General features: G+C 45.5%; 1 protein-coding gene across 4 annotated transcripts in view; it reads left to right on the plus strand.

Moving 5' to 3' along the window:
* LOC110319747 (IQCJ-SCHIP1 readthrough transcript protein) overlaps positions 1-17279 on the plus strand; it is a 719522-nt gene extending 702243 nt beyond the window's left edge. For all 4 annotated transcript variants that reach the window (XM_029537245.1, XM_021195272.2, XM_021195276.1 and 1 more), the window contains 5 exons: positions 8478-8595; positions 9666-9863; positions 10655-10778; positions 13119-13212; positions 16610-17279. In XM_029537245.1, the coding sequence (XP_029393105.1) occupies positions 8478-8595; positions 9666-9863; positions 10655-10778; positions 13119-13212; positions 16610-16661 (586 nt within the window). In that variant the 3' untranslated portion in view covers positions 16662-17279. The remainder of the gene's footprint in view (positions 1-8477; positions 8596-9665; positions 9864-10654; positions 10779-13118; positions 13213-16609) is intronic.
* Positions 17280-24275: the final 6996 nt, after the last annotated feature.

Below are 24275 nucleotides of genomic sequence, written 5' to 3' on the forward strand. Positions count from 1 at the left end.
CCATCCCTGGGCTGGTAGTCTTGGATTCTATAAGAGAGCAGGCTGAGCAAACCAGGGGAGGCAAGCCAGTAAAGAACATCCCTTCAAGGCCTCTGCTTCAGCTCCTGCTTTCTGGCCTGCTTGAGTTCCAGTCCTGCATCCTTTGGTGATTAACAGCAGTGTGGAAATGTAAGCCAAATAAACCCTTTCGTCCCCAAACTGCTTCTTGGTCATGATGTTTGTGCAGGAATAGAAACTCTGACTAAGACAGGGCCCTCCAACCCTTGATCACTAATTGAGAAATTGCCTTACAGCTGGATCTCATGGAGGCATTTCCTCGAGGGAGGCTCCTTTCTCTGTGATAACTCCAGCTGTGTCAAGTTGACGCACAAAACCAGCCAGTAGAGACAACCTCACTGGGTGGGTGCTGGAAGAGAAATCAATGCTCTTAACCACTGAACCATCTCTTCAGCCGCCAGAAATTAATCTCAAAACAGCTGCTCTTAAGGCAGTCTTACTATGGAACTGAATATAAGTAGCAACCTCTAAATGCTTCTCAGTCTGACCATAAGAGAAGTGAATGGTTTTATGCTGAAAAGTCTAAAACAACGTGAATTTAAATAGTCACCTTGGAGTTAGAGTGGAGCTCAAACTTGGTATGTGTGAGGCTCTGGGTTCTATCCAATCACCAAACAGAAAAGAGAGACAAAAAGTCCTACTAACCCAGTTATTCTAAAAAACTAAAAATCACACACAGTACTGACCTCCTCGGCCATATTGTCACAGGAGCCTCTTAGGCACCTGACAGAGGAATGCTTCTTCCTTTACCGTGTGCAGCTCTGGTAGCTGTCAGCAGGCGAGAAAAGTTTCAGTTCAGGGACTGAGCAGAGAAATTAGGGTGACTGGGTTTGAAAAAAGAGTTTAAGTTTCTGCCAGTTGCCTGGGGCTCTGGTTTACCGCAGGCACACGGAGAAGTGTAGGATTGAGATCAGGAGGGGTGTCTGTGGGTGGGTGGGTGGGAGAGCTTGTCCACGGAACTGTTCACCTACAGGGAGGCAGGTTCCCGGCTGCCCACGGATCATCTCCCACCGTCCACAGCAGGGAGCCAAAAGCAGAGCTCAGGCTGACTCGGGTGTGAGTCACGCTCCCGCTTCGGTGCGGTCTGAGTCAGATGGCAGCTGTCAAACACTGAGCCCCACTCACCTTCCCTCCCACGCACAGGCTTTACCACCAACTCTTGTCCTCTCTCCATTGCCTTTTCTAGTTCTTACCAAGTGCCCACATATGACAACTCAGAGGCATTCCAGGGAGACGAGTCCAAAGTCAGCTTGATGCCTTCCATCAAGAAGTATTTAAGTCTATTTCTTCCCCTCTTACCTAAACATTTGAGATTACTCATTTTCTCTATTTTTGTGGGGTGGGGAGCACGCGTGTGCCACAGCACATGCGCGAAGGTTAGAAGATAACTTGAGTTGGTTCTTTCCCTTATGGTGAGCCCTGGGGTTGAACTTACCTCATCGGGCGCAGCAGAAGGGGACCTTTCCTGCCAAGCTATTGTGCTGGCCCATACGTGTGCATTTTTATGTGTAAAATTGGAATCACATTGCAGTGACTCTCTGTTGATCCTTTTTTCACTTAAGACTGTATCAGGCCATTTCAGCCATTTTCTCAGTTATTCCAATGTGTGTGTGTGTGTCTGTGTGTGTGTGTGTCTGTCTGTCTGTCTGTGTGTGTGCGTGCACGCGCTCATGTGCATGCCTGTGCGTTTACTAGCTGAGTAACTCATCATATTTCATCTTTTATTCTTAAGCATTTCAGTTTCCAGATTTTTGTTTCATTTTGGTTTTCTTTTGCTTGTGTTTTCATCTTCTCTTTTATTCTCATTTATGAATTCATTTTACCCTTCTGAAAGTGTCCTACCCCTCAAGAGGAAGGACACATACCACTGTGACTTTGTGCAGTTTTACCTGTCCCCACTCCTAAGTAAGGAGGACAAAGTGCCTGGCACACAACAGATACTCACAGACGACAACTTTTTATTTCATAAGTAGGCTGCTTGGAAATCATCAGAACTCAATTAAGATGAAAATAGACCACATTTGACCTTCTAGCTATCTTATGCCTACCATCCTAAGAGGGCTCGTTCTTGCCTTCCATTCATACTAGACAGTATTCCTCTTGAAAATACATTTCGCAGACATTAAAATCCTGTAATTCCAAATTCAATTACAGGGAAGTGGTCATCAGTGAAAGAAATTGGCACTGATGTGGAATGAGAACCAATGGCTGTCTGAGGAATGCAAGTATTTATAGCTCTCTGGAGCCCAGGTTAGGAAATGGGCTGACGCTCCTCCAGAGGACAGCTCGTGGGTGGCCGACCAGTCTACTGGCTGCTTAGCCACAGAGGCTCTATGGCCGTGAGGTCTCGGAAACCTGTCCACTGAGCTTTGAACACGTACAGAAAGAAGAATTGAGAACTAGCCTTAGAGGTGAGAGCAGAAATGGGGACTGTGTATTTGTTATAGAGAAGAAAACCCAGGGACAGCTGTTCACAGGCCCACTGCCTGTAGCACTATTTCCTCTTCTTGTAAGATGCTAGGTCAGAAGTGTATAAATACATAAATGAAGAAAGAATGCCAGGGCAGAACAAGACACAAGAGTGACATGTTGACCCATCCGACTACTCACTTTTTGGCACATAGTTAGAAATACCAGTTAGCTTTTCTGGACACACAACTTCTGAAGGAGGATGGACCTCTGGGCTCTCTCCTGGGTTCACCCATCTGCCTGCCCCACTTCCTTTCATCTGAAGCTCTCTGCTTTAACTTTCCTGGCTGGCACCTTACTTTAGTCATGTCCAGGTAGCAAAGGTGTTTGATGGAATAGGGAGTGTCCACCAAGCGTTTTTGAGCTCCCTTCCAATGTGTGTAATTGCACACTGGGTCTGATGACTTGGGCACTTGAGACCTGCCGGATGACCTCCGTTTCATTCCTCAATCAACTGTCGTGCCTCCACTAACAACAGTCAAGCGCCATAAAATGCCTGCATGGTCCAACAAAAAACTGCAATGAGTGAACTCATCCAAATAAAACCAGTAGACCGTAGTAGGACTGTAGCAAATTAGAAAGTGTGTTGCCTAATCCTGGTAGGAAAGAAGGGAGGGAGGGAGGGACTAACAATCAAGCAATCCTTATCTCTGCATACATACTTAGGAAAGTCTTTTATGGTGCTTTTGTGTGATGAAGCCATGTGTTGAACCAGCAACATTTGCAGCTGGTGCATAGACAGAATGATTTTTTTAAAAGTCCATTCGAGTGTTTTCCTGTTTTAACTAGACCTCGAAGGAAGAGGAAGGTTACACACTCTTTCGAGAATAAAAGAAGCTGTAGCATTGTGTTTCCATAACGAATGTGGAGAAGTAGAAACCTTGTTCCTCTCTCATTTTTTAAAAGAGCAGTAGGCATTTGTGTAGTTCTTGAGGTAAATAATCTACAAGGCACAGTAAATGGGGAAGAGAAAGAGGCAGAGTTTATGGGATGCAGAAGCATTTTATAATTCTCTACAAAGCAATAGTAACCTACCACCCTCCCACATGATGTGTAGATAAAGCTCACCCAAACTCAATTGTTCTCACAGTCATCATGCCATGGTCCCAGAAAAATGAAGTGCACTTATACATACCCTTGGGTAGTTATAATCCATATTTGATGCTCTATCCCCTTTGAAATCAATATGAAGCAGAAAAATGGCATGAAAAATATGAGTGATTATTCATTATGTATAAAGCCTTTGAATAATGCATCAAAGATCCATTCAGATAAATGGAAATAATGTATTCTAACAGCTTGGCCACAAACTGTTGGGGATGTTGAGTTATGAATGGCACTGCGGGACCATGGCTCACGAGCCACAGTGGCTGTAGACAGTTAATGAGCAATGCAAGCTGGAAACCCATAGGTATCCGGAAGGTCCCTCTTGCTCTGTTTCCTGGCCCTGCAGTTGAACAATGATAGGAGGCATGAGCCCTGTAAAATTATGCTGCCAAACACAGGTAGGATCTGGTAAATTAAAACAGAGCTCTCATGTGTTCCTGGGGCTTTGGTTCTGAGCTCTGAGATGAACTGACATGGAGAGCCATCAGAAAGTGATGGCAGAGTCAAGGCACGAAAGATTGTGGAATCTTAAAAGAATCTTAGAAATGGGTCAGAGAGATCAGTGAGTAAGGATGCTTGCTGTGCAAGCGTGAGAGCCTGAGTTCAAGTCCCCAGTCCCCACACAAAAGCTGGGCATGCCAACAATGTCTCTAACCCCAGGATTGGAGGCATGACGACGGGTAGATCCTGAAGTTCACTGGCCAGCCAGCCTAGCCAAAACTTCTGGTTCAATGAAAGACCCTGTCTCAAAAGAATAAAATGGATAGAGATAGAGGAAAATCTCCTCTGACCTTCAAGTATAGATTCATATAGTGTGCGTACACACACACACACACACACACACACACACACACACACACGTTAAATACTCATGCATTGTCTAAGCCAGATTCTCATTTCCAGAACTAGAAAACAAAGAGGAACTTTCAGAGCTGCCCTCAGTCCAGACTTTGACCAGCCCAACCTAAGACCAAGGTCACAAGCCTGATTTTTTTTTTTTTTAAGATTTATTTATTTATTATATCTAAGTACACTGTAGCTGGCTTCAGACACTCCAGAAGAGGGCATCAGATCTCTTTACAGATGGTTGTGAGCCACCATGTGGTTGTTGGGGTTTGAACTCGGGACCTTCAGACTGCCGAGCCATCTCTCCAGCCCCCCCGCAAGCCCGATTTATGATCTTTTCCACCCTCCTGGAAGTCACCAGCAAACTTAAAACCATGATGTTGCTTATGTTTGGAGAACGCAAGTCTTGTCTCTGCATTTTTTAAAAGAAATGGATTTTTTTACCCTCTCAGTGCTAGCAGTCAGATCCAGGGCCTTGCTTGTCATAGGCCAGTGCTCTACATACCCCTGAGCTCTATGCCAATTCCTCAGCCTTTAGAGACAACTCCTCGTGCAGGCCAGGACGGCCTCAACTCTTAACCTTCCTGCCTCTGTTTCCTGTGTGCTGGGATTATGGGTATCACTGCCTGAGGAAGAGCTGGTTTAGGGTTTGGGTTTTGTTAGTTTACTGAGTTGTATACCAGTGGCTATGCTTTGAGATCTCCTTTGGTAGCAAAGAACATCCTGTGTCTGCCATCCTCTGAGCCCTGTGTGTAACTATTCCTTGTAACTGCAGACGATGATCTTCTCACTGTAAAACACACCTGCTGAATCTCCCCATCCGATGCCCTTCCACCTAAGCAATCCACACCATCCCATGGGAGCCACTTCTGCTCATGCTGGTATGTCCGGAAGACATGCTGAAATCTTACGTCTTCAACAAGTTCTGAGCCTGCTCCAGCAACCACCCTCTATCCAGATCCAGAGGGGATGCTTCTGTGTAGCTCTGCTGTATGACATCTGTGTGGTCCATAAAGAAGAGATTCAAGGAATAACCATCACTGAGACCATGCAGAAGCCAAACCAACCAGCAAGACAGACTACCCGTGCCATTTTTTTTTTTTTTAATGCAATGTTCTGCTAAATACTTAGAGAGATGTCTCAGACCAGAGTTCACACTCCAGCGCCTGATTCCGGTAGCCACTGGAATTCAGTATCTCCAAAGGGTCTGACACCCTCTTCTGGCTTCCACAAGCACTCATACTTGTGTATGTGTGTGTGTTTGTGTGTGTGTGTGTGTGTGTGTGTGTGTGTGTGTGTGTGTGTGTGTACACTCACATAGATACAAGCACACATAAATAAAATAAATTTCTTGTAAAACATCAAATGACCCCAAATGAGATGCTTTGAAATGATAGCTTCCATAAGCAAAATCTTTTATTTCACCTGGTGTTGTGCTCGAGAGACCTAGGAAGACTGAACTAAGCAGGATTTAAGTGAGGTAACAAAAGGTCAGAGACCCAGGGAAGTACACTTTTCAGAAATAAACTGTGCAGGCAGCTGTGAATCTCACTGCCAGGCAGGAAGGCAAGAGTGGGGATTATCTGTTCTTTGACTCCATGGTACAGAGGCCTTCAGAAAACCTGGTGACCCTATCACCCCTCAGCCAGGCCTCTGCTTGGGGAAAGTGATTGAGTTTCACCCAGAGCTGTCCTCCTCCTAAAATGCGATTAAAGGCTAAAGGCAAAGAAATCCCTCTCGAACTGGGAGCCCATTGAAGATATCTTTACTAAAACCCTTTCTTAATCAGCTATGATGTCCCATTGTCCCTGTGAGCAGCATTCTTACTGCTGTAAGGAATTATAAGCCCTCCTCCCACCCCATCCCTCCCACCCAAGCTTCATGCAGTTTCCCACCAGGCTACTATTCTATACCAAGGTGGGGTGGGGGCTCTGACTCTGCACCGGAAGCACTCTTGAAGTCCCCAGCTGTTAGAAGTTCCTTGTGGGTAGTTGACCAGTTGGAGGCAGAGCTATAGAATTTATAATCATTTTTTTGCTCAGAATGAAGATATTTGTCCTTGGGCATCTTTAACTCGTTTTTGTGATAGTCTTTCTTGCTGGTTGTTTTATGTTTTTACAGCCTTTATCTCCAGCAGCCAGATGCTTCTGAGACTTTATTCATATCTAGGAAATGCTATATAATCCTAGACTCGAGCGAGATTAAAATGTGTCCCCAGACTGTCCTTGCTATCACCTTCCGAACCATAGATCTTGATTTTATTGTTAAAATTGCTTGATTCTACTTTTTAGACGAACTGCGGATACCAAAAATCTGTTAAACTTGATGCGTCTAGATCAAAGGGAAATCTGAACATACTAGATACCACAAGATATGTGAAGAAAAGTTAAGAGAGGCAGGTCCCCGCACAACTCTAGGGCCAGCTGCTTACTAGTTCCGGATGGCATGAGTTGTCCTCCGACAGCCGACTTTATCATGGGGTGGCTATCAGTGTGGGAGCAGTGTTAGGGTATGATCCCTTTCGAAAGTCACATCAGCTCTAGGAGACTTTGTGCCTTTGCCCAACTTCCAGAAAGTGGAGAAAGGAAGGTAGGTCACATGTACAGAGCACCCGCCCCGTGCCAAGCTCTGAACAAACTCAGGGTTTGGAACCCACTGTAAACCAGTCATCTCAGAACCTGTGGCCTGCTTCCCTGCAGCTCTGGGCCTGGCCTCCTCATTTGTGTCAGGAAGGCTGAATATACTTACTTCCTTATTTTTTATTTTTTATTTATTTATTTTTTTTTTAAGGGAAAACTAAGCCGGAGCTTGTGCAATTATAAAATCTAACAATAGGTGGCAGTACTACCCATCTTAATCGCAGTGCTGAGGCTAAATGGGGTTAGGGGGGAGCAAGTATATCAGTCATGAGCAAGACGTGCAAAGTTTCTCCATCATTAGGATAAAGACAACCAAACAATGTCAAGTATTAGATTAGATCCTTGCAGCAGTAATAACACCAGAGCAAATTCGGTGTCCTTTGCCCCAAAGCGGGCTTAGAATGGCTCCCCGTGGCCCCTTCTGGCACCCCACCCCCATACATACCTATACACACATGAGACTGACTTTCCCACAGGACTGGGATATTGGAGATGCTAAGAATGGCCAAATGGTACTGAGAAGATGTGGTTCACCTTTAAAAGCTAGTTAGGACCTAGAGCTGAGCCCACCGTCTGGTCATGGTCAACGCCAGTGCTTGTCCGATTGGACTCCAGCGCCAAGAGCATCCTTTCTGGAGCTTCAGACTCCTGAATAATGAGCTCCTGAGAGGTGTCTGTTCTCGTGGTGCTGGGTGTGGGGGTCAGTCTGCAGAAGCGCATGCATGCTGCGACTCCCAACACCCTGGGGTTTCCTTCTGCCTCTTGGGGTAAACAGACCTGTGGTGTTTTTGTCTTTGAGTGACAGAAGTGAGCTTCCTCCATTGGCTTTTGGCAACCGCTTTAAATAAAGGTTAACTTTGAGTGTCCCTGTCTTGCTGGAGGGGAAGGAGACTTTCTTCATGGAGCCGTAGTCTTGGGACATTGGTTCTCATGAATTTGTTTGGGTTGTCCTTCTAAAGCGGAATCCGAAATAGCATCCCACCACGCTATTGGCTAAAGTCTGTTCGTCTTGAGTGGCAGAACCGCAAACACAAGGCATCTTTCTGTATGGCCCTGCTATGTGTTCGTTATCCACCGGGTGCTATAACGTAGAACGGTAAGCGACAAACTGATGTGGGAGGCCCTCTGATAAAATTTGTATTTGCAGGAAAGAATTGGCTGAGGCAGAAGGACTGCCAGCCCAGGCTATGTAGCAAAATCCTGTCTCAACAACAGAAGGAAATGTAGAACAATTTGGGTCACTGAGTTCTCCACATGAGGAGCAGCATATAGAACTATTTTGTTAGTAACTCCATTTAACCAGCTACAGCCAGGTAACAAATAGTAAGGAGAATGACTGTCCCACTTGTTTCTGCCCAGACTACAGAGCGGGATGAACCTCCAGATATGCTTTGTCAATGACAGCGGCAGTGACAAGGACAGCGATGCAGATGACAGTAAGACCGAAACCAGCTTGGACACGCCCTTGTCCCCCATGGTAAGTCCACGTGGCCACCGGCTGAGCCGTTGCCTTGTCTTCTTTCCTGGCTGCTCAGGGTTTATTCTGTTGTGAGTATGCAGCAACCACTCTGGGAGGGGCTGGGGTTACATGCTTCAGGAATTTGACAATGGGGCTGCAGAGATGGCTCAGTGGTCAAGAGCACTGACTGCTCTTCTAGAGGTCCTGAGTTCAATTCCCAGCAACCATGTGGTAGTTCACAACCATCTGTAATGGGATCAATGCCCTCTTCTGGTGTGTCTGAAGTCAGTGACAGTATACTCACATACATAAAATAAATAAATAAATCTTAAAAAAATAATTTGGCAATGACCACAAAATCAAAATCAGGATACAGTAAATACAGCTTATTAAAGTTTTTGACTATGAGAGAAATCACTTACTATTTTAGAGATTATAAAATGTAGCTGGGCATGGTGGTGTGTGCTTATAATCCCAGCACTTGGGGGTCGGTGGCAGGAGGATCACAAGTTTGAGGTCAGCCTAGGATACGTAGTGAGTTCAGAGCTGACCCGGGATAGATAAGGAATAGCTACATCCCATATTTATTCCTTACATATAATACAGATATGTGTGGAAGAAAGAATCCTTTCTCATTGGGCTTTGAACTAGAGGCTCAGCCCTTTCCCACATGTTCCAGAAGTCAAGAATAATCATGACTTATTGTTACTGGGATGTTGTCCCCTCTGTGGTGTCTTTTCACCTTTGTTCTAATGACCAAGAGGTGTGTGTTGACCTCTGAGCCTACGACAAATGTCATTTGATGCCTGATCTCGAAAAACTATCTCAGACCATGGCTCTGGGTTCCATAATTAAACATGGTCCTGTTAAACCTTTTACCAACTCTTCTATCCGTGCTCAGAACAGAGTCGCTCTAAGTAGGCTCTTTTTGAGGTTTCTTGTGACTGACGGGATAATTGAGATCAAGTGGGTAGTAGAATTGCCGCCAGGCCCCCGCCTATGCTGAGAGAAGACCCTGTTGCTAGTGCCTCTCCCCAGTTGCATGGCAACTAGAGTGAAGTCTGAAGCTGCTCTTCCTTCCTTCCCAGAGCAAGCAGAGCTCTTCCTACTCGGATAGAGACACGACTGAGGAGGACTCTGAATCCCTGGATGACATGGACTTCCTCACCAGGCAAAAGAAGCTACAAGCTGAAGCCAAAATGGCCCTGGCCATGGCCAAACCAATGGCCAAAATGCAAGTAGAAGTGGAAAAACAGAACAGGAAAAAGTCTCCCGTCGCTGATCTTGTAAGCAGCGGAGGCTGGCATGCAAGCAGGCTTTTGGGGCTGAAGATGGGTTCTTTCCCAGAGTTATGCAAACTTGGGTTTCTCTGAGGCAGTTTGTCAGAAGCACCAGCAATTGAGAAAGAACAAAGTCCGTTTCTTTTTCCTGTCTCCCTGTTACACTGAGAAACACAGGGGCAGCATTTCATAGAAGTAAAAGCTCACAGGCCGGTGATTCAGATCTCCTGTGTTCCTGCACTAGCACAAGTGAAAGGTCTCTATAGCTTCTCACCCACCTCCCGAGGGAGACAGTAGAATGTAATGAGTTAGCGCCCTGGACTTAGCAGTCATAGTTAGCTCTGCCACTGGCCTGCTGCAGGGATCCGACAAGAGGTTCATGTGTCAGTTTTCACGTGTGTGCTGTGGATAACAGCACCCGGGTGGGAGTATGATTGTTAAAGACACGGTGAGGAAGGCATCCAGGGCCCCTTACCCGGCACTGGTGTTGTGGTATAGAGTAGTAAGTAGCAGCCAATACTGTTAATTTTATCCCTGCTATTCCTATTATGTTCCCCACAACGAGTGTCAGAGACCAACGGAAGGCCTGGCATGTGGACCGTGTATCATCTGGTATACGGAGGGCATCATAAGAAATGAGTGTTAGATATGGGGCCACCCTTGGGACTCAGGGGCTGGGAAAGCTTTTAGGCTCAAACCTGGGTAGAAGTGGGTGGGTGAGACAGGGTCTGTAAGAGCAGACTGGCTCTTCCCCGGGTCTTTGACACTCACCCCTCCGCTGCCCCTTGTGTCTCCAGCTCCCACACATGCCTCACATAAGCGAATGCTTGATGAAAAGAAGCTTAAAGCCCACTGACCTGAGAGACATGACTATTGGGCAACTACAAGTGATCGTCAATGACCTCCACTCCCAGATTGAAAGTAAGTGGGGGAAATGCTTCGAAGTAGGTGTGAGGTGGACAGTGCTGAGTGGCGGCGAGGCTGCCTGGGGGTTCATTGCTTCTGTTCTATGTATTCACTGGGGTGTCTGTGAGTTTTCAAGATCAAGGCAATCACAGAACCCTTCTATTGGTTTTTTCCTTTCTTTTTTTCTTCTTCTTTAAACTGTAAAATGTCAGAAGCTTTCAGAACTGTTCAAGGTTCACCATGGTTACCAGTCCTTTTAAATTTGCTGGCTCCTAGCACAGGCCATGTATTTAGCTTGCATCTGTTTCTAGAACAAACTTCCTTGGCTGCAAGCTTTGCCCAGCCATCCCTCCCACCTCATGTGGGTACACATTTGTTTTAGCTGCCGTCGTCATCACACATCAAATGAGACTTTTTTTTTTTTTAAGCTGATGAATATCTATTTACAAATATGGAAAAATTACAAAGCTCTTCTCTCTTGGTATAGAGGAATTCAATAGACAAATCCAGAGAGGGCAGGGAGCTGGTGGGGATGGTGCTCATTGGAGGTCGTTTGTCACGCAAGAGAGCAGGCGGTGGTTAGCCCAGTGAAAGATGGTGTCCCCACAAGGCAGTGTGGTCAGCCAGGCGATGTCATCAGCCCCCAGATGAGATGGTGTGTGGGTGTGTGTAGTGCCTGTAACATGGTCCTGGTCCTGTAGACTCGAGAAAGATGACTCCACCTGGTCAGTGTTGAGGCCAAGAGGGTCTGTGGGGAGGTCACTAAGAAGATGTCGCTGTTGTTACGCTAGTTTCAAGTTTTCCTTAATAGAGAGTTTAAAACTTACTATGGAACTGGGGAAGACACAAAAAACAAACGTCCTGTGCACTGAGAGTAATGTGCAGACACTGTTGAGCGGTGTGGAGAAGGCCACCCAGGAGCAAGGGGAAAAGATCTTTGGTTTTTGGGGTGTTTTGTTTTGTTTTGTTTTTTTCCTCACTAGATCTAAATAAAAAAAATGAGGTGAGCTTAGGTGATGTTCTAGAATCAAGCATTTTGGAATTTTTAATTTTTGTTTTATTTGTTTTGTTTTTCAAGACATGGTTTCTCTGTGTAGCCCTGGCTGTCTTGGAACTCACTCTGTAAATGAGGTTGGTGGGGAACTCAGAGATCTGCTTGCCCCTCACCCCTCGCCCCTCGCCCCTCGCCCCTCGCCCCTCGCCCCTCGCCCCTGCCTCCCAAGTGCTGGAATGAAAGGTACATTACACCGCCGCCTGCTTTGAGGGTTTTGTTTTTAAACCTTAGACTCACAGGACATAAAACAACTTTAATTCTGTTTTAATCACCAGGCTTGTTACTCATGCACGGGCTGAGAAGCATGACATATTTTGCCCCTGAAACAGCTTCTCCTAGACTGTTAAAGAATACCGTTACTTTCCGGTGCTTTTTTAGGGGCACGTAGAGTTTTAGAGCTCTGTGTGTGTGACTTTTGTCCCCATTCGAGTTGCAAACTCTTCTGACCTGAAGGCATGGAGGTCTCGTTTGAAGTCAGAATCTCTGAAAACACGTCCAAGGGTCCCACTCCCTTCTCTTGTCTCTTTGCCCCTTTTCAGGCCTCTTCAGCTGTTCGCCCCGTGTGTGTGCACATATAACTGCTATAGCTCTTAGCTTCTCTGAAGGGAAATGTACAAGCGGGCTCCTTGCCTGTGCCTGAGCCATGCTGACCCAGTCCACTAATATCAGGAGAGCTAGAAATACTTCCGGCTTCATCCGCTTAGTTTTCGGCTGTAAGGGCAAGGGCTCGGGAGTGTTCTCCTTGGACCGATTTCCAGACGTCTTTCTTCATCTTACACATCTCCCCACACCACAAAGCTAACTTTCCAGTATTTCAGAGGATATTTCTTTTCGTCAGTATCTTCTTAGTTTTACAAACAGGCCATGTTGCTCCAATGGGTGCTTCACCTGCACATATAAGAAGCTGATATAAGAGTGTGATAGAATTAGGAAAATTCTGTAAACCCATGTAAATTCTGGGTGGGTGTGGTGGCTTACCTGTAACCCTCCCTGAGAAGGTACAAACAGCAGATCCCTAGAGTGAAGTGAGCTGGTAGCGGGTTTGATTACAAGGTGGGTTTATTTCAGAGTGGAAGAGCAATTGATGATTATTCCTAACAAGGGCATCCGCGTGTATAATTGCCCACCCATACATGTAAAAATCATACATATTCATGGGAAACGTAGGAAACATTGAGAAAGAAAAGATTATTTCCTATGACCTTTAACTGCTTATATGTACTTTTGTGTCTGTGAACATGCATTATGTTCTGATTTGGTGTGGCTTGATCGGATTTTTAACGTTCCCTTTCTCGCTCCAGGTTTGAATGAAGAGTTGGTCCAGCTGCTCCTCATTCGAGATGAGCTGCACACAGAACAAGATGCCATGCTGGTGGACATAGAAGACTTGACTAGGTCAGTCTGCCTTCCCCCTTCCAAAGGAGAAAAGAAGACTTGGGTAGTCTGAACTTGGAAGATGAGGGCAAGAATGAGCTCTCGAGACTCTATCCCTTACGTTTGTACCTAATCCACCAAATAACTATTGTTATTCCCTATTTAGAAGAGAGCAAAAGGCCCAAAATCCTCTTTAGGAAATGTATTATTTTTAGTTTGGGGTGGCGGGGGGGAGGGTATGCTCATGCTCTGGCACGCACACACGCAGAGCTCAGAGAACAACCTGGAGTGTCTGCCCCTGTCTTCCTCTTTGTTTGAGATAGAATCTACTACGATCTCTTGTTTTCTATTGGGCTTCCAGGGAGTCTCCTATCTCCAGCTCCATCTCACAGTAGCTGTACACAGTACAGTCCTGGGGCTGTAGAGCAGGCCACAGTATTCAGTTTTCTGTGATTAATCTGAGGCTGACAGATATGACTACTGTGAAGAAGCCAAGTGTTGTGTTTGAAAGATGCCCCATAGTTCACAGAAGCCTGCAGTCTTCCATAGCTCCTGTCTGCCTATGGTAGCAGAAACCTTCCCCCACCCCTGGGTGGTGCTGGCATTTCTTACTGAGAGGGACACTGAAGGACTCCTACCCACTTCCCAAAGTGATAGGCTGCATATTAGTTTCTCTGTGGGCCTGCTGGTTATAGACGGGGTGGTTTGGGAAACAGGGCAAGCAGGACCATAAGGTCAGAAGCTTGGAGACAGTAGAGGAAGCTTTTCAATTGGAGCAGTCCTAGAATAGGCAGAAGCGTGGTGCACCCTTGAAGGCCTCCACATGGAGGGAGAGACCCATCCTTCTGTTCATGCTGGGGGTGGGGGATTATGCATGGGGACAGAGGAGAGCCAGAGGGTGCCGAGCCATTCCCAGTGGTGTCACCGCAGAGACTCCTCTGGGACGTTTGGGTCCACAGTTTCTTCTACCTGTTCTACCCTCACCGCTATAGATCTCAGTTTACAATCCACTCAGTTCGAGTTTGACTCCTCACTGAAAGCACCTACAGATATTTATAAACCACAGATGCCTGGGTCCCACCTGGAGAGATTCTGATTTAATTGTTCTTGGACTAGACTAGGAATTGAGCTTTTTTAAAATTTCCAGGTAATTTGAAAACTACTTGTACATCTCTCAAGAGACATTCTCTCTGCCCGTCCCCTAGAGCTTACTTTTTGGTCATTATTCTCCCCTTGTGTTGGATTGCCAGGATGGACCACACCACCAGCTAACTCTGGTCAACAGTTATGACCTTGGAAGGCTTTATTCTAAAAGACCATCCCTGGGGAGTAGCCCCAACACATTCCATGTGTTTCCCACCCATGACCAGCCATGTGCTGGGTGCCAGGGTGCCACCAGCTGTGAGGGTGACAATTCCAGCTTATCTCCTTCCTCTGAGTCCTGGCCACAGCCTGGCCTCTGTGAGGAGCTTATTCGCAGTCATATAGGTGTGCTGTTTCTCCCCAGGTGGTGATGGATCCCCTATCCTGAGAGCAGAGATCACACCACTTTTAGATTCTAGCACTGGGCCTGCTGTGCACACAGTAGGTCATCAGCAATGATTTTATTTACATATAGAGAGAGTCATTTTGCAGGGCTTGAATGTATACATCTTACCTCTTACAAAGGACTTTAATGTAAAAATGATTAATGGAAAGGTTTATAGAAATCCTTTCCCTCTTAAGATTTTAATGAAATTCCTCTTATGTGTGTCTCAAAAGAAAACATTGCTCTTAGTATTTTCTAAAGCTGTTTATTGCCACTTTTTCTTGCCTTTGCAGGAAGTCTCTTGATGCATGTACCGGTGTGTACAATTGTGTAGAGCTACAGTAAAGAAAACACTGTAAGAGCTATAATTCCGTTAGCTCCAGTGAACCTCCCATCACAGGACATCAGAACACTTCTTGAATTGAATTTGCTTGAGATGCTCACAGATTGCTCTATGAAAATGGTCCATAGCTCTTTAGACCCATCAGTGGGGCCGTGGTCTGTTTTGTTGGAGGAGGAGCCAATAACAGTGTTTTCCTGGGCTCCTTGATTGCCAAATAGACATTGCCATTTGTTCCAGAGTTTGTGCATGTGGCAAGGATGCTACTGCGGTCATGTGACCCCCGGGTTTTGAAACTGCTTGTGGTTAGTCTTCTCTGCACCATGGTTAGGAGGCTTTCTGCACGAAACCAGGCCTTAAGCTTGGCATCACCGGCTCGGTCCCCACATCCAGACAGTTCACATCTTGTCCCCAACCCTTGATGACAGCCAGAAACCACAGCCATAGCCTCTCACAAGATTTGGTCATTTCCTAAAGTCATCCTTCCAAACTGTTAGCTTTTGCAGCCTACAGATCTTACAGGCTTTTGGGGTGTGCCTTTTCGGGAGGGGTAGGGGGCAGGACGGGGGTCATGCCAAGAACGTGGCCATTTCTCCCCTCCTCTACCCACCACCTACCTTCTGGATTGTCCAAGTTTTACATCATACCCTCCTTGGCCCTTTCACTGTTGTATTGACGCCTTAGGATTATCTGGGGGTGGGGAACTTATGCTAACACTGGAACTTATGCTAACATCCCACAGAGAGCTTTGCATCATGTGTTTGACGTAGCTTTTGTAAGAGCAAATTAGATGGACAGCTGCGGGTTTCCGGCAGCCTTAGTTAATGCCCCAATCTACGTGTGTTAAAACAGTCGCGCAGTCCACCCTCAGCCACTCATTCTTGAAACCTGATCTTGACTTAGTTGTTTTACCCCTTTGGTTCCTGCAGTGCTGGGGCATCCTACATGTTCTGCGAGTGCACTGCATTGAGCTACATGCATCCTACATGTTCTGCACTTCATTGAGCTACATGCATCCTACATGTTCTGCACTGCATTGAGCTACATGCATCCTACATGTTCTGCACTGCATTGAGCTACAGCCCCACCTTTAGTGTTTGTTTCCTGTCTGTGCCCTCTTCATTTGCCATTTGCTCCCTTCCTGGCCGAATTCCCTGGAATACTCCCTACAAAGACCACGGGCTTTTTGAGCCCTGGGTGCCGTGCACAGCATGTAGAAACCACATTGTAACTCTTCACTGATGAAGACATTCCAGCTACTCACCTCTTGGCATCTTTTAAACACAACACTTGGCTTCTTCACAGTAGTCCTATCTGTCAGCCTCAGATTAATCCTGCGATTCACAAAAACCAAGGAATCATGATCACCTAAAGCCAGAACAGTGCATTGAGCTTTAGGAAGCACTCTGCCCTGACTCCGGCGAGTCTCGTCCCGACTCCTGGTGTGCAGGCTGCTGCAGCTGTCTTTGGTTTGGAGGGTGTTGGTTGGAAGGCAGCCTGGCTGGGTCTTTCTCCTCAGTGTTGAGTGATTTGTATCTTTGATTTTGCAGACACGCTGAGAGTCAGCAGAAGCACATGGCTGAGAAAATGCCCGCAAAATGAAAGAGAGCCATCCACCAGAGGACAAGCTAGAATTTATTTTGCTTCTGTGGTCGTAAAAATTGCTGTTGCTAAAGGTGGCTCCGAAACAGACATCAGTGTTAGTCATTGGTAACGTCCGAGCTTACTGTCCCGTGACTGGCCTTCGCTACTTAATTTATTTTAATTTCTTTTTCTTTTTTTCTTTTCTTCTTCTTTTTTTTTTTTTTTACTCTCACCACTTACTATCAGGCCTTTTAATAAAATATTGTTATAAGAACTGTACAGTACTTACACCACCACCAACCGTGGATAAGCAGAGGGTAGTTTTGACTTTGTTTTTGTTTAGAGACTTTAAGTTGGAGCAGTATTTTACCACTGACTGTTTCATTCTTCACTGTAGCTTTGAAGAGGAACTGTAAATGACGGTGCTATACAAGTCAAAATACATGCCTGCCTCGTAGTGAAGTCGTAGCTCTCCATACTACGTATATTTTAATCAGTTTTTCAACATTTTGTGAATGTTGACTACCTGAGGTTTATTCTTAGATGTGCTATTAACATTCTGTCGGATCCACATGGTTCCTTGGGAGTTTTATGTATAAATATGTAAAATAAAAATGAAAACTTTGTTTCATATGATACGTCCTTTTGCTTACTAACGAGCACTGGCTGTATCCTCTTTGCCCTTGTTCCTTGGGGGAATCCCCACCAGACAGTGAGAACTGCCAGTTGCTCCAATGAAAGCAGCAAGGTAAGAAAGACAGTTACGTCAGGACTAGCGTTTCCGGGATCGACTAAGGCAGTCCATCTGGAACGGTGCCTCTCCTTAACCCCTATTCATTTCGTTAGACCCTCAGATGGTGTCAGTGTTCCATTTAACAAATTTACTCCATGGACAAATGGCGTTTGCACTTTTCTTGTGGACCCCAGAGCCTGACATGACAGAGGGTCTACACAAGACCCTCACATGGCTGGGCCCACTAGCATCCTCTCCTGAAAGGTGGGAGGGCTCACAGAGCGCACGAGGTTCTCTACCTGGGATACGTGAGCAGTTAACAATTACTGAGGGTCAGAAGGACTCTCCTTGAGTACGTAGCATCTGGAAACCGTTCATGCTCCTTTTGAGTGACTAATTCAGCTCACTGCTCCATCAAGTCACATGTGGGTGGAATCATTTCGGTTGGTCTGACATTGGTGCCCCATCTGAAGTAGAATTAGTCATTCCTTCAGGCTCCACGGGAAAACTAACACAACACATTTTTACTGTGTTTCTAAAGCTACTTTTTGCCATTTGTAATTTTTTTGAAGCACATTTACTGGTCTCAAAACTGTACATCTCTAAAGATTTTAGGCTGTTTTCCAGTTGGTAGAGAGACTCACTCAGTTAGCTGGTGTGCACAGACGACTAGAAACCCACCAACTATGAGAGATGAGCAGTTCAACAGCCCAGCTCCTCCCCTCGGTCACTTGCCTTGTCTGTGTAGTCCACCGTACAGGCAAGACTTTTGAAACCAGTATCCCACCCCCCTTTCTCAGAAGTACTTGACTATTGTATGTCACTGAAGGAGTTGCCACAGTTCATGTTTGGCAAAACAGGTCATCTTAAGTTGTAACATGTGTGAGCATTTGCATTCAAAATAGAAAAAAAATTGTAACCCTGAGTGTGGTTCAGTTTTGTGAGTTGGCCACAGGCCAGCCCTGATTGCTGCAGACAGTTGAACTCCACCAACTTTTCGATGCCTGAGTAAGTCCCACTGCGCCTGTCGGCCATCCCCTGGACCGTTGGTGCTCCCCTTGGGCAGGCCTGCTGTTCTCATGTGCAGCCATGCAGTGGAATCATGTGAAAGTTTCAGAACCCACTGGTCCTAGGATCTTCTTATGGACTTGGCCTGTTTACTCTTATTAGCATTGATTAGGGGCGGGTGCGCACGCTCCGCAGTGGTGTGTGGAAGTTGGGATGACTTTCAGGAGTTGTCCCTCTCCTTTCCACCTTGTAGGTTCCGGGGACTGAACTTAGGTCATCAGGCTTGGCACAAAGTGCCTTTGCCCACTTACCCATCTCATTACCTCCTTGGTACCTACACAGAGTCCCCAAGTACTCATGTTGAAAACCACTCTCATTGAATTTCTTTGTCAGCTTTTTGTTAAAACATGTTTTTCAGTGTCAAGTGTTTTGTTTTGGTTTTGGTTTTTGGGGGCGGGGGGGAGTTGTTTGTTTGTTTTAGTTTAAGTGTTATATTCTTATTAATTTTAGCCTTTGGGAGAGCACAAAGTCACAGAAAGGATGGACAATGGAAGCTGGGCCTCTAAGCCCCCTGCTTCTCCAGAGCTGACCCAGACACTCATTTTAATTTTTAAAACCCTTGCCAGACTTAATCAACACCAATAAACTTTAGAAATGTCTTCTGTCTTAAGCAGTGTACTCTCCATAGCTACAAAAAATACTTTATGAAGAAACCAATCCCCTCTTGATCCAGTCTCTCCACCCATTCGTCCAGCTCATGAGTCTCACTAAAGAACCCCAATGTGGGAAGGGAACAAGACATGGGGATGCACCCAAAGGAACCCCTCGAGATCCTTCCAGTGTCAGTCTCGCTAGGGGTGGAGTGGTTCCCCATCACCTGAGATTCTCAAACACAAGTACTCTCCGTTAGCTAGGAGCCAGTTCAGACCTCCTCTCCTGTGGAAGGCTCACCTCCAAGGCTGCTCTTTCAAGACCTTCTGTCCTTCTGCTGAGGTTTGCCAACAAAGACTGGGTTAATCTCAGCAGCACCCTCACCTGCTTAAGTCAGATAGAGGAAGGGACCCAAGGACAGGACACCATCTCTCATTCACATTCGCGGAAACTAAGGTGTACTCACGACCTTCCAGGCCCTAGGACCAGGTCTGGCTAAGAAATGCTCTACCAGCTTCTCAGGGCTGGGATCTCAAGAAAGCCACTGAGGCTCTGACTTGTCACTTGTTAGTACCGTGTCTGAAATCACTGCAAAGATGGTGCATCGTGTTCAGGAAACCACTGTCAGCAGTGAGAGCCGTTGAAGGAAAGAGCTAAGGGTGAGAACGTTAGGATGGGGTACGGTCTTCCTTTTCCAGATTTGACACCGCCTGGTGGGTTTGCTTCTCAAATATTAGTTTACAGAGTGAAGATGCTTAAGGGAAGCATTAATCCAGTCATTCCCATTTCAAGTGCTCTTCCTCCCTCTAAATATCACTGGTCGACCTGTGGGTGCATTTTTATACCCCTTTCTCTGTGCCTGCATAAACAGATGCACACAGGTAGGGTTTGTGTTCCAATTTGTTCATACAAAGTGGAACCACATAAAACAACACTTTGCAATTGCTTTGTCCGTGAAAGTACACATGCATACATACACACACACACACACACACACACACACACACAGAGAGAGAGAGAGAGAGAGAGAGAGAGAGATTAAATACAAGTGTCTGAGTTTGCATTATTTTGCTCAATATGGTAATTTCTGTTCCCATCTATTTCTGCAAATGTTCCAGCTACTCGTTTTTTTTCTATATACCCACGCCATGGTTTTCAAACTGTACAAACCCCTGCAGTGCCGGCACAGGCTTTATTCAGCCACTCTCTTTCCTTTGATGATCCTTTCCAAGGCTCTCCACTTTGCCCTTAGGTCATATTCTAGCTTGGGCTTAGCTCCTCCCAAGGTGTTCACCCCATTGCTCTGCCTTAACTGTCACCTGGTGTTGCACTGTGTCTCACAGTACAGGGAGCTAACACAGAGAAGGCTGGGAAAAGCCATTGCAGAGAAGTTTGATTCTCTGTGACAAAATTAGACCTATTTCTGGCAAATACTCAACTCATTTTTATCGTTAAATGTTGAGCTTGAATGGCACCTGCTTAATGAACCTCTTTCCCACATAAGCACATGTAGCCTAAAAGAATTTCTGTTTCTTGTTCAGAGAGTAGACACAAGCCTCTGTCGTGTGGGTACGGACAGCCCTTAGCGAAGAAGCAAGACAATTCGTACTCAAAGACACTTCGATTGACGGACAGCAACTCTGTCTTCCCAATGGGCAGCGCCTCTCTTCTTGGCTGAGGGGTGGGCCCTGTAGACTTTCACATGGTCTACTCTCACTCTTGTCAGGTTTAATCCCCATGATTGGTTCATTTCTATCCCTTAAGTACTTGGCCTTAGCCCAGATATTTGTTGCATTCTTCTACTGAATCTGTCATCTCTAATAAATATCCCTATCACAGACATAACTATCCATCTACTAAAACCCATGCCTTTCTATGTCTATAGTTGCAGACTTGTCCCTAGGACATGGCTCATCAGGCAGAGGCATTCCCAGGTCCCAGTGTCTAAGGTGACTCCTTGACTAATTGATTTTTTCTGAAAAAAAATATTAATGGTTGTGATGTCTTAGCTCGAGCTTAGGCTTTGAAGAGGATCTGCCCAACGTATCTCTCCTCACACCAGCTGCGCTCTCAAGGCCTAGGAAACGCCAGAGCCACAAAAGGGAAGGAGACTGGGTCCCCAAGTCACTACATGGGGGTGGGGGTGGGCAGCTGCCTGCTGTTCTGGTAGGATTCCAGTGTTGCAGGAGTGAGAAACAAGGGCATTTGAACTGTTACCCTTAGTTGAATCTTTCATTGGACTAGCAAAGGCAGGCCCTCAGTAAGGGCAATCGTATTTAAGAATGAGCTAGAAAACCAGTTCTGGCCTCTGAGAACAAACTGTTAACCAATATACCACACTATTTCATTTCTCTGGAAAAGAAGTGACTCACTCTATTTCTGGCCACTGACCTCTGCAACTTATCTTAAAATCCCATTTCTCAGTCGATCTTCTGTCCTTGGGGCAGAAATCAAAAGAAGGTCAAGATAAGATTTATGAATCAACAATCCTTTCTAAAAATAAATATGGACTTTTATAATGATGTCAAGTGAGCATGGGCGGTCTCTTTGACATCTATCTGGGAAGCCTTGCGATCCACCAGTCCTTGTGACCACACTGAATTCTGGGAAGTACAAAATACTGTTGTCACTGAAGCTCACTTCATTTTGTCTAACTAAGATGCAAGGGTTGCATGTGTTCATTCTGGTATGGGTTGGTGGGAGTTGAGTTTTTTGGCATATTTTAGTAGAAGCAATGGTCAGATGTCAGTATGAAGTAATGTAAGCAATTTATGAATTAATCACCTGTCTGTACAAACTGGCAATAACCCACAGGACTTCCTGGTCCGGAGCTATAGTTTATAAAGAATTGCCAAGAAGAGTCAGGTACAGTAAGTTCTTCTGCAGAGCATACTTCTCTTCGTACATTTTTTTTTTCTGAATTAATGTTGGGCTACACTTCTAACACAGCCCTGGCTTTAAAAGTTATTGAATTCATTTCCCTGAACCAGGTACAAGTGTACAAAGTAGGGAAGGAAGGCTGTGGGGAAATGAGTCCGTTTTACTGTCCAAACTCTAGCCTTTGCTTTGATTATTTACTACAAGATTCCTTGATTCTTTACATTCAATCAATACTTTGCTTTCTGGCTTTTCAGAAAATAGACATATGTGTTCTAACTCAGATAAGGCACTGTCAGGGTAGACATGAGTTCTTTAATTTTCTGCTTCATAAAGTTACCTCCTTCCCAGTGTCTGTCCTCAGAAGAAATCACAGCCTTTAGTGACACTCCAATTCACCTTATGCGTGGGCTCTTCTGGTCTCTGAGCATCCCTGTGTATTAGACATGGCATTTTAATGAGCCTGTGCCCATCCTTCACCTCTCAGAGAGCTTAGACGCTCACAGAGAAGACAGTATGGATGCTATCAGAAGGGGCTTCCCTGCATATTACAAAGCATCCATTTCCTTTTTCCAGGGAACTAACAGACTCTTGTCCTCTTTGATACAACTGCTTATTTTGAAGCATGTCACTATCTCAGATATGGGTCAGGCTGAGAACAGAGCATCAGGCAGCTCTGTCAGGCTAAGCAACATTTTATTATAATTTTTCATCTTTTGAAATTACAATTACATCATTTCTCCCATTCCCCTCTCTTACCTCCAAGCCCTCCCATTTATCCCTCTCTGTATTTTCTGAAATTCTTGGCCTCTTGTTCACTATATGTGTATGAGAAATATACCTACATATATATTTTGTATCTAAATATATATTTCACACATGTACATAGTTATATGTTCCTAGATACACAAATACAGTCTCTATAATATCATCTGTATGTATATGATGTCAGGATGACTACATGGTATTAGCTAACCAACTAGGAAGAGGTCTTTCTTCCCTGAGAAAGACCATTTCTCCACTCTCAGCATGAGTCCTTACTGAGCAACTTCTAAAGGGAAGTAATGAATGCCTCAGAAAAATAACTAGAAGTGGGGATGTTTGTAAGGGAGTCATAAACCCATTTCAAGCAGTTCTGGCTAAACCAGGAGTGGGAGTGAAATATCACATGGGAAGTTGTGGGGTTCCCAACCCGTGTTACACAGTACAGAGTAGACTGTGGGGTTTGTATAGAGACAGCAGCTTCAGCTGCCAGGCTTCTCCCAAGAGCAGAAGGAGCGAACCGAGCCACACATGAGGGCTTCAAAGAACAGGAGTATGGCTCAATGCAAAGCCTGGGGACCCAGTGTCACCACCAGACCTTGGCAGCTTCACCTGAGGCCTTGTCTTAGGAGTTTCCTCTAAACATACCTTGGTACATTGAACCCTCAGGCCAAGCAACTCTGTGTTTGATGTAACCTGCTGGTGGGGGAGCCAGAGAAGCAAAGCCTGCCCTTAATCACGCTGCAGTTTCCAAGGAAACTATCTTCAGTCACCAAAGTGGTGCCCACTACGTAGAACCTACCAAGTTCCAGGAGTGCCAAGTTCCAGAAGGCACTTGTCAAAAGTAGCTGAATGGTTACACATTTCATGCATATCAAAAGCTGCTTTCTGCTGAGGCTTGCCTGTAGCTCGGTAGTAGAGAACTCGCCTAGCATGTGAGGTGTCCAATCTCCTGTACTATGGAGGGAAGAGTCCTGAGGACTATCTACTTCTCAAGCGGATCTTGGGGCCTGTCTTCTCCCAAACACTGAGGCAACCATCACTTGAGGGATAGAAATTGGTGTGATGTGGAAGGAAGAGAAAAAAACCGGAAATTAAAAATAAAGCAACAAGGGGCCGATCAAAGCCTTTGGGGGCCACACTTCAAGAGTAGTGTTCATTTGCATTTTACATGAAAGAGCTCTTCCTCAACCATCTAAATCCCTTGCCTTGTTTTTGTGCCTTTCTTGTTTCTTTTATAATCAGCTCAGTCCCCTGATTTGCATAGATGATGTGCCAATAATGTACTAAGAATGCTTTTGCTAAGCCACTAAGAAAAAAATCAAAATGCCCACTTCCTTTTTCTAGTATGCATATATGTATCATTTCCTCAATAATGCTTTTTGTAAAGAACTCAGGGCTACAGACTCATGGATGCCTTGTTTGGTGTCTAAAGCTGTTGACTACTTATGTTTAGCATCACCAGTGCCTTGACTTCACATCTCAGAACCCTCTTGGACTTACGATCTGGGTCTAAGAGAAACACCCTTCTCAGAATTGTGACACTCAAGGGAAGGTGCTCATGTACAAATGCATGGGATTGCCTGCATCCCAACTAAGGG

This window comes from Mus pahari, chromosome 4 (assembly GCF_900095145.1).
Source record: "Mus pahari chromosome 4, PAHARI_EIJ_v1.1, whole genome shotgun sequence".
Taxonomy (NCBI): Eukaryota; Metazoa; Chordata; class Mammalia; order Rodentia; family Muridae; genus Mus; species Mus pahari.